The 10254-nt window shown below is 67.1% G+C and overlaps 1 protein-coding gene across 2 annotated transcripts; it reads right to left on the minus strand.

The window, feature by feature from the left end:
• Positions 1-1206: 1206 nt before the first annotated feature.
• Positions 1207-9061, minus strand: MVD (mevalonate diphosphate decarboxylase). 2 transcript variants are annotated; one of them, XM_059383250.1, is made up of 10 exons: positions 8918-9057; positions 6648-6718; positions 6117-6231; positions 5604-5750; positions 4732-4931; positions 4469-4543; positions 4062-4280; positions 3616-3731; positions 2424-2532; positions 1714-1883 (listed from the first exon to the last, which is right to left on the minus strand). In XM_059383250.1, exons 1-10 carry the CDS (start codon positions 8985-8987, stop codon positions 1803-1805), a joined length of 1203 nt encoding a protein of 400 aa, XP_059239233.1. In that variant the 5' UTR covers positions 8988-9057; the 3' UTR covers positions 1714-1802. The 2 variants fall into 2 exon arrangements, with proteins under 2 accessions (XP_059239232.1, XP_059239233.1); XM_059383249.1 differs by lacking the exon at positions 3616-3731 and having other exon boundaries at positions 1207-1883; positions 8918-9061.
• Positions 9062-10254: the final 1193 nt, after the last annotated feature.

Consider the following 10254-nt stretch of genomic DNA (forward strand, 5'->3'; position numbering starts at 1 on the left):
CCCGCCCCGCCCCGCCCCGCCCCGCCCCCGCGGCCGGCCCCGCCCCCGGCAGCAGGCCCCGCCCCGCCGGGCAGCTGGGGGACCCCGCTGGGGCCGGCCCCGACCCGCTCCGGGAGAGCAGGGACCGAGCGTGGGGGGCCCTGCCGGCGCGGGGCCTCCCTCCCAGGCGGGGGTCCCCGCAGCCCCCGCCGGTCCCGCTCCGTCCAGGCCCAGGCCTCAGCCTACTTCCTCCCCCAGCTCCTTCCAGGCGCCGCAGGGGAGGCCACCACTGCCCCCTTAGGCACCATCAGCTCCACTTCCCAAGCGTCCCCGGGCCTCTTCGGACCAAGGCGATCCCTGGCGGGCTGGGCCACAGGGGGAGCACGCTGTGGGGTGGAGGCACCTGCCTAAGAGGGCAGAAAGCTCCAGCTTCTCCGACCTTCCAGTCGGAGGATCCCACAGGCAGCAACAGGAATTTCTCCAAAAGAGGTGTGGGCAGGCTGGTTCCTAGAAGGTTTTCAAGGCCTAGAACCTTCACCGCAGCCACACCACGGATGCCCCACAAAGGAGCAAGGCGCCAGTCCTCACCAGGGGGCACAGTGGCAGGCCCAGCCCCCACTTCCTCAGGTCTAACCACAAGCAACCCTCTGCTCCGGGACTAAGTCCGGGGGCAGGACCTGCCAAGCTTCTGGGGAAACCCGGAGGGCAGGGACGGTCTTTGCTGTCTTCCTTCGCCCTCCCCGCCCTCCCCGTCAGGATCACAGCCCAGCAAGGTGTGCTGGCCGCCCCCACAGACCCAGACCTGACCCTGGTGTGGGAGGGATGGAGGTTTGGCCCGGGGTCCACCTCCTCCCAGAAGCCTACCCTGCCCTGCACTGATGTTTCAGAAGCAGGGAGGAGAGGCACTCGTATGGTTTCAGAACCCAGAAACTTCCGGGTTGCGGGGAATCAAGTCCTTAACCAGCACTCCCGCCAGCAGACCCACTTCCCACCTCCTTGCGTGGACGGGACTCACAGCCAGACCCAAACCACATTTCACGGCCATCAGAGAGTGCGTCAGCCACCAGACGTGGCTCATGGCCCCGTGCCGAATGCCCACCGTGTGGCCAGCAGCCGACAGGCAAGCGAAAGGCGGCTTTCCCGCGCACTCCATCCACGCCCTCCCGGCCTCGCAACACAGGGGCCCCAGAGTGCCAGGGTCGGAACCGCGATAAAACACGTCTGTCCCAGGCAGCACCAATGGCTTTATTCCCGGCAGCCCACAGGCTCCCGTGCAACGCACCCACCTTGGGGCCGCTCGCCCATCTCCCGCTAGAGACATGCCAGGGGTCTTTCTACAAAGAAACATTCCATTTGTTCCGCATGGCATGAGTCCGGCCGAGGAGCTGTGGGGGGCTAGCTGAGGCTTGAAGCTTCTGTGGGGGGGTCCCTGAGGTCTGTAGCGGTGACCTGTCGTCCGGCTCAGAGGAGGGGTGCCGACTCCCCGTCACGTCCAGCAGAGCTGCCGTTTGGGGCAGTGGGAGCAGCCCCTTGAAGGGATGCCCAGCTGCTGCACACCATCCGGCTCCGCGCCCAGAATCGGATCCCGGTGCTGGGACCCGCTTTCTTCTCAGCGAAGCACTGGGGGAGGCACTTGGCGGGGGCGGGGGGGGGGGAGCGTTCCCCAACGGCTTGGTCACTCCACTGACCCAACTCGGCCGCAGCGCGGGGTCCGGCCTGGAGCCCCAACAAGCACAGACCCCCCGGCCGCCACCCCCAGCACCCCCATCCCAGTGAAGCAGTCTTCTTCCAGGGACGGCTAGAGCTCCCCTGAGGGAAGGCGGTCAGGCAGCCGGCTTCGGCAGGCCGTCCGGGCCCAGGAGGTGAGCGTGAGGGTCCTCCACGATTTGAGGCCCGGGTCCCACCTGTCCGATGGGGAGGCAGGGAAGTACAGGTCAGAAGGTAACAACCCACGCGGCAGCGTCCTGCCCCACAGGGGCCCCCGTCTCTTGGCCTCCATCACCCAGATGTGGGGCGGACAGCACGTCCCAGGTGCAAGGTAGAGACCGTGGGCCTGGGGGCTCAGGTCACAGGAATCAGGATCAGACCAGTCTCGGTGAAAGGCGGGCTCAGGCCTTCCAACTGGGATTGTGACCCGCTCCTGTGGGGTGAGCCGGGAAGGCCCCGAGGACCCCCAGAGCCTGTGTCTCCCCAAGTCCCCCCGCAGCCCAGGGAACACTGCCCCGCAACGCCGGGGGTCCTTACACACCCACTCGGAGGGTGGCTGAGTGAAGGGTCAAGCCAGACAGTACAAACTCTGAAAACCCAAAGGCCACGTCACCGTGTCCCGGCATTCCAGCCACGACAGACGGCAGCTGAACGGCGTCCGTTCACCTGGTGGCAGGCAGGAGCTGAGCCCGCGGGGCTGGACGCGCCCCCTCGGTCAGCCGGGCCCTGGGCCTCACCTGGGTGGCAATGATGTACTTGACGCCGCCGGGGGTGGGGTCCACGTCCAGCGCCGCTTTCAGCTCGTCTGAGAGTGGGACGGGCGGCACGGGCAGCCCCTTGAGAAACCTGGGGAAAGACGGGCGGCAGGTCTGAGGCCACGGACGGAGGCCACAGATGCGAGACAGGAAGCAGACTGGCAGCTGGCATGGGGGTGGGGGTCCCTTCCGGGGAAATGCAGAAGCTCTGGAACCAGGTGGCAGTGCCGCTCGCACAGCAGCATGGGGACAGCTGCGGGGCGCGCCCTCCCGGGCCGTGGAAGGGGTGACGGCTCCGTGGTGTGTGTCTGACCTCACGCATGATGCCCAGCACGAGTGAGTGCGCACCTGCTGGGGTCACCAGGAGTGGGGGCTCTGGTTTCCTCCTTCCACTCCTCACCCGCGGCTCCTACTTGGCCGGGGTGGGACAAAGGTCAGAAAGGAGCACCTCGTGGGGCCTGCATGGCTCAGGGTGCCCAGCAACCAAATCTCAGTTTCGGTTCAGGTCACGATCCCAGGGTCCTGGATCTGAGCCCGTGTCGGGCCGCGCGTAGCAGGGCGCCTGCTTCTCCCTCTCCCTCTGCTCTTCTCCCCACTCAAGCTGCCTCTCTCTCAAATACACCGAGTCTTTGAGAAACGAAGCAGCAGCACCTCAGTCCCAGTGGGAGCCCCTGCTTCCCCAGGACGCGCAAACCCACAAGCTGCCGCAGGGTGCCAGGAGTGATGAGTTCAGGCTCCCGCAAGGATGCCTGCTGCCTCGGGGGCTGTCCCTGGTCATGGGGTCTGTCCACCCGGTGAGGAAGCCAGCCCTCCAGCCCCACACACTACAAGTCAGTGTCCCCCCAATGACGGCGACACACACGCCGACCCCACACGTTCCCCGCACCCCTAGCAGCGAGGTGTCCCTGCACGGAGATGACTAGAAGGGACCCGGGCTCCAGCCCCAGAAACCATGATGCTGCTTGCACCTGCACGCGTGGCCACAGGCTGTGATGCGTGATGGTCACAGGGAGGCGCCCTTGGTGACACAGCACTTGGGGTCCCTTGCAGAGACTAAGACTCCCACGGGACCCCCCACTTAGCACCAGGGCCTCGGGGGCCAGCGCCCCAGATCTTAGCAGGAGACTCCACTCCTCCCCTCACGCCTCCCAAATGTGGGGGACCCCCAACTCACTTGTCTCCATTTGACTCGGGGGGGAAGCAGTGCCTCACGGCAGCCACAAACTCAGGCACGGTGTCGTGCAGGGCAAAGACCACGGCGTTGGGGCCCGCGTCAAACGTGTATGCCACCTGGAAGCCCCGGGGCCCGCGTGAGTGTCTGCAGGGCCCAGCTCCCACCTCTCCTTGGCCCCGGAGACCCCGCGCTGACTGCAGGGAAGCCGCCGCCCCCTTCCCACAGGCTCAGGACCCGCACCTTCAAGTGCCAAATGGGGGCCGTGCACCCATACGCTGGCCAAGAGACTAAGCGCCCGCCAACGGCCGGGTCCAGAGGGGCCGCGAAGCCCGTCTCGGCCGGCCTGCGCCGGACTGCAGCCGGCTGTGCAGCAGCTCTGGGCCTGAGGGCCGGCACAGGGAGCGCGCCGCGGGTCTGGGGAGCCGGCAGGAGCGGCCCGGCCTTGCCTTGGTCTGCCCGTGGTGGGCGTTGAAGTGGTGCACCAGGTGCACGACGCGCCGGGACGTGTCGCTGAGGTAAGAGATGGGCGGGAAGGTGTCCAGGCAGGTGGCGTGGAACTGGTTGCTGTCCTTCATGGTGAGCTGGGCGAAGCCCGGGAAGTCCCGCTCCCGCACGCAGCGGGCCATCTCTGCCATGCGCGCGGGCACCACCGACTCAGCCCGGAACTGCAAGGCACGGTCCCGTGAGGCGCCGGCCGCCCCCCAGGTCGCAGTCCCGGCTCGGCAGGGCGGCCGGCAGCAACACTGCGGGGCTGAGCCGGGCAGACCAGCGGGGCTTTGAGGGACGCGGGTGGAGCCCGCCGCGTGCCGGGAGGTATGGGACGTGCCCTGGGCCATCCCGGCGCCAGCCTTACCCTGAGCAGGGGGCTGGTCTCCACGCTGGTCCGCATGCCCGCGGTGCTGCCCGTCAGCTTCTTCTCCGCGCTCACCTGCCCCAGAGAACAGGCATGGACCCCACACTGCAGCCGCAGCCCAAAACACCGCCGCATCCCATCCGTCGCCCCCCGCCTGGGAACAGCAGCCCCTTTGCCATGGGGAGTCAGAGCCGGGGCGGGTGCTTCCGTCACCGGGCGCGCCCACAGGCCCGGAGGAGCTGCCCCCCCCCAGCCTCACTCACCACAAGTATGAGAACTCGGAGTTCCGGCCAGTGTGACTCCGGGGCCACCTGCCGGGCGATGCTGTCCTTCCCATCGGCCCGCTCCCCCATCTGCCACTCCACGAAGCCACCGTACAGGCTCCGGCAGGCGCTGCCCGAGCCCCGGCGTGCCACTTCCGAGAGGTCACTCTCAACCCCATAGACCTGGGCCAGGGTATAGGCTGAAGGCACAGAGGGAAAGGTACAGGAGGCTCAGATGGGTGCGGTGGGGACAAAGACTTTGAAAAGCATGTGGCGCAGAGACCAACGCAGAGAGGCCCGAAAAGTGGGCATGAGGCTGGCAGCTAGCAGTGCGGGCCCCCAGGAAGCAGGGCTGGTCTGGCCGAGCAGCTGACGCCAAGACACTGAGCCGGGGGCCCGTGAGGTGAGCTCTCTGCCCCCAGCACGGGGTGTCCTCCTGGCCTTGTCAGTCACCGTGGGCGTCTCAGGCAGTGGCATGTGAGCCGGCTGATCTGGGTTTCGGCCAGGCCACACACGGTGAGCCTGCCACCTGCCATGTGGTGCCCAGCTTGCCCCAGGTGGGGAGGGCCTAATGGAGAGGAAACCAGCATACAGGGAAGCCACGCAGGGGACTGGAGGGAGGGAGACAAGTTGCCAAGGAGTCTGTCAGAGCACCTGGAGCCAGCTGCACCTGAAGCCAGCTAAGCCAAGAAACTGCTCCTATCTTAGGCTTAAGTGAGTTGGAGACGGGTTTCTGACACAAATAACCCAGAGGATTCTACACACACAGCCCCAGGAAGAGTTGGGCACCGGGATCCCTGGAGGCCAAGAGCAAGAGGTGCCGCTTGCCACAGCACACCCCTCAGGGGCCCTGGGCTCCTGTGAGCACCCACCTAGGCAGGCGTAACCCGCCGCTGAGGAGGCCAGGCCCGCGGCCGTGGGGAAGTTGTTCACGGATGCAACATGAACCTTGTAGCTGAGGCCAAGGGCCGCTGGGTCCTCGTCACCGGCGCTCCTCCGCTTCCGGGCCAGGCGGCGGACTAAAGGGACGGGGGAGACGGTCACAGGCAGCGTGGCCCCGACCTGTTCCCGACATCTCCCCCACCACAGGCCAGGAAGGGGCAACAGCACAGCTGAAGCCGGGCCTCTGCCCCGGACTTGGTGCAGGCCTCCCGCTCAGGGCAAAGCCCCAGACCCCAGCCTCCACGCCAGACCGGCTCTGGCTGTGCTGACAGGCGTCCCCCTTTCCCTGAGGGGCTGGGCTGTGCTGGGAAGGCGGGGGAGCTAAGAGGCAGCAGCACCTTCAGTGCACTGAGACCCGAGCCGGAGTGAAGAAGGGACCGGGGAGTGAGGATCCACCCGGCCGGCCCCAGGGCCGCACGCGTCCCTCCCGCAAGCGCACTCACTCTCCCTCAGACAGGCCTGGAGGCGGGGCTGCTCCACGTCCTCCTCCCGGCCGTTCAGCCAGATCCGGTCCTCGGTGAAGTCCTTGCTAATGGCAGCTGTGGTGGTGGTTTTCAGCTGGGAAAGAACACACAGGCCACCTCAGGGCGGGGGCCGCCTAAGCGCCCCCGGCCGCTGGGGAGGGCCTTCCTACGTGGCCCTTCCCCATCACCTGGAGAACAGGGCTGTTGACCTGGAGAACGGGGCTGTTGAGGCTGAGGCAGCCAGGCCAGGCGGAGAGGAAGGCCTCAAGCCGTGCAGTAGGCGCGGAGCCCAGCCTGGCTCCGGCTCCAGGGTGCAGCCCACACCTTCCTGGGCCACAGCAGAGCCACTGGGCGTGGCTCCAGGAGGAAGGGACCCCGGAGGACGGGAGTGCCCGGGAGGAGCCATCCCAGCAGGGGCGGGTGGAGAGTTGAGCGGCCAATCGTCCCACACGAGCGCAGCAGAAGGTTGGTGATTATCTGCTCTGGTGTTCGGTGCTGACCCGTACTGACCTGGTCCTGGTGCAAAGTGACACTCAGAGAGGAGTTGATGGGCAGGACCAGGTCCTCATCTCGCTTTCCCCCTGGAACAGACAACCGAAGGCCAGGCCAGTCCATTTCCCAGCCCTGCAAACAGCACCTGCTGCCCTCAGTCCTCCCCACCAGTGCTCCCCCATCTGCCGGGCATCGGACACGTCCTCTTCCTGCTGGGCCCTCACCTTCGGGAAGTCTTCCTGGATGGCTCCCCCACTTCGCTGGGCTCCCGCTCCCAGAGCAGAGCTGGAGGCCAGTCCATGCCCCTAGCTCATCGCACGTTTTATCTTGTTTCATCCATTCAACTAACTGCCTTGGAGTGGCCACTGAGCACTCTCGCCCCCCACGCAGGTGTGCCCTGGTGACTGAGACTCCTGCAAGCTCTCTGCGCTTAGGCCCTGGAGACATGTGGGGCCGCCCCCACTCCCCGCGCACCAGACGAGGGAACCGTCCCCACGTGGGAAGTCGCGGAGCTCTCTGGGAAGCACACACAGCGTGTGTGGTGTCGGGAGGGGACAGTCACAGGCGGTGGTAAGGACCACGCCTCGCAGGTGACCCATGACAGCCCAGACAGGGACCCGCACAAACGTGCCCAGCTCGTCTCTGAGAAAGCGCAGAAGCGCTGCAAGGGGAGGGGGGCTTCTCAGCACATGCTGCCTGACACCTGGACATCCACGGCCGGACACAGACGGCGACCCGACTCTCACACCTCCCGCAGAGAAACAAGTCAAGGTGGAGACTTTGATTTAAAGCGTGAAGCTACAAAACCTTTAGAAAAACATACGGGAGAAAATCATTCGGTGTCGGACCAGGCAGAGGAGTCTCACTTGACACCAAAAGCGCGATCTATTCACGGAAAGCCTGATACGCTGGACTTGGGCAAAACTCTCAAAACTCTCAAACCCCTGTTAGGAGGATGATCGGACAAGCTACGGGGCGGGAGGAGGTGCTGGCACGCGTCCAGCAGAGGGTTAGTGCCTCGGCTAGACTGTGGACTCTCAAATCTCCACGGGGAGGAAGCACACGGTCCAAGCAGGACGTGGCCAGGGGACGCGAGCAGACACCGCCCAGAGAGGACACGCGGGTCGCAGGTGAGCACCAGGCCAGGGGTTCGGGATCCCTGGGCGGAAACCCACAACCAGATGTCACCCCACCGGTCAGAAAAGCTCCAATAAAAACCAGTGAGGACACCAGCAACGGCTGAAGACCAGGATCACACAGACGTTGCTGTGGAAACGCAAAGTGGGCCGCGGCGTTTCTGGGTTTTTTTTAAAGATTTTATTTATTTGCCTGATAAAATCAGAGAACCTTGAGGGGGAATGAGAGGCAGAGAGGGGAAGCAGGGACCCCTGTGGGGCTCACACGGCGGAGCGTCTGCCTTCAGCTCAGGTCACGATCCCAGGACTCCAGGATGGAGTCCCGAGTGAGGCTCCCGCTTAGTGGGGAGACTGCTTCTCCCTCTTCCGCTTGCCCCTTCCCCCACTGTCCATGCACTCTCTCTCTCAAATGAGTAAAACCTTAAAAAAATTTTTTTAAATAAAAAACTGAAATACAACCACCTTATGACCCAGCATTCGCCCCCGAAGAGGGACAACTTGGGTTCCCAGTGGTGCAGCGGCAGCTTTATCCACAATAAAGCTCAACCTGGAAACAGTCCAGCCGCCGCCGAGGACCGTGTGGGACGGCCCCACCAGGGAACAGGACTCAGCACTAGAAGGACCAGTAATGACCTGAGCAGCCTCCCGTGGGAGTCTCCGGAACCCGGCAAGTGACAAGGGCCACTCCTCAAAGCTGCACACGCAGTGACTGCGCTCACAGCATTCTGCAGAGGAGAGGGGGCCCCAGGGGGCCGGCTGCGGGAGACCGTGGGTCCCCAGCCCCGGGGTGGCCCTCCGTGTGGACATTGTCTCCCCCCTCCCATCCCACGTGGACACTGTCACACACCACCCCCCTCCCGTCTTGCCCTGTGGGGCTGGGCATCCCCGTGGACACTATCACCCGCCCTCATCCCGCCCCCGCGGGGACAGTCACCCGACCCTGTCTCGCCCCAGTGCGGACTGTCACCCACCTCATCCCGCCCCCGCGCGACTCGCCGGCAGCGGGGACACCCCCCCCCGCCTCGCCCCAGCGTGGACACTGTCCCCCACCCCATCCCGCCCCCGCGGGGACAGTCACCCTCCCCCGTCCCGCCCCCCAGGGGGTGGACGTCCCGCGTGGGTCGTGTCCGGCGCCCCGGGCCGCGCACTCACAGTACTTGATGACCGCGATGTTGACCGGCGCGGTGCAGGTCACCGCCACCACCGGCTTCTCAGGGGCCATGGCCAAGAAACCGCAATTCAGCCTCCAGCCGCGGCGGGGCCCGGCTCGCACCTCGCCCGCCCTGCGATTGGCTCGCAGGGACCCTCCGTTTCGCACGCCGCCCAGTCAGCTCGGGGCCCCGCCCCCGCTCCAGTTCTCAGCCAATGAAGGGGATCGAACGATGGACTGCCGACTCTGGGCCCGCCCCCGTCGGCGGGCCCGCACCCGCAGGCTCTGCGCAAGCGCGGAGATCTGTCCTGGCATCCCCTCCACGCAGGCGCCGGGCTCTGCGTAGGAGCAGGGACTGCGCAGGCGCGGAGCTCTGCGTAGGCGCTGGGACCGCGCAGGCGCAGGGGTCTGCGCAGGCGCGTGGCGTCGGACCTCCGCCGAGCGACCCTGGATTGCGGCGGAGGGGGCAGGTTCCCGCGGCCGGACGCGGTGGGGGAGGCGCCCCGAGGGCCCGTCCTGCCGGGCTGGGCTCAGGGGGACCAGACGCCCTCAGCAGCTCCGGACGGCAGGCGGGGTGACCGTGCTAGGGGTGCCGCGGCGCCGAAGGGCCAGCCCCGGAGTCTCGGGCGCCGCGGGGCGCACCCGCACGCCTGACCCTCGGGGTCCCCCGTCCGCGCGGGGCGCACAGGTCTCCGCCCTCCGGGCCGTCGGGGTCCGCGTGCCCCGTGGGGCCCATGCGTCTTCCCTCGCCTGACGGCCGTGGAGCCCCCGCGCCCCCGCGGCCAGGCGTCCCCACCCCGAGCTGGGCCGGGTCGGGCCGGCGCCAGGGCCGTGGCTTCGGACCGTCTCCGACTCGGGCCCCGCAGTTTCTAAGAAACGGACGGACTTCTGTGGGGGCGGGGAGGAGGCGGAGTGTCCCGCGGACCCCGCTGCCGGAGGTCCTGACCCGAGCAGAAGCCCAGAGGCGCGTGTGACCCTCGGCCGCCCCGCAGCCCCACTCACCCTCCGCTTAAAGCCCGGGGTCCGCGGGGACCTCTCCCGGCTGCCAGCGGGGCGCGCCGTGTGCACGGGGCGCTGAGTGGTTCCGGTCCAGTCTGCGGTGCGGCACCGCGTTCCACCTGGTTTCCAGGCCCGGCGTCGGGGCCCCCGACAGCCATGACCGCCCCGGAGCCCCCGACCGCTTCCTGGTCTTAAACCGGAGCTGGTGGCCTTGCGGCTGCCGATGTCCCCGCCCTCGGCCCGCAGCCGCCGTTACCCCGCGGTGGCTGAGATGCGGGCCGGGCTGGGAGACGCCGAGCAAACCGGCCGCCCCAGCCCCCTCCCCCCGGAAGCGCCGGTG

The sequence above is a fragment of the Mustela nigripes genome, chromosome 17 (assembly GCF_022355385.1).
Source record: "Mustela nigripes isolate SB6536 chromosome 17, MUSNIG.SB6536, whole genome shotgun sequence".
NCBI lineage: Eukaryota > Metazoa > Chordata > Mammalia > Carnivora > Mustelidae > Mustela > Mustela nigripes.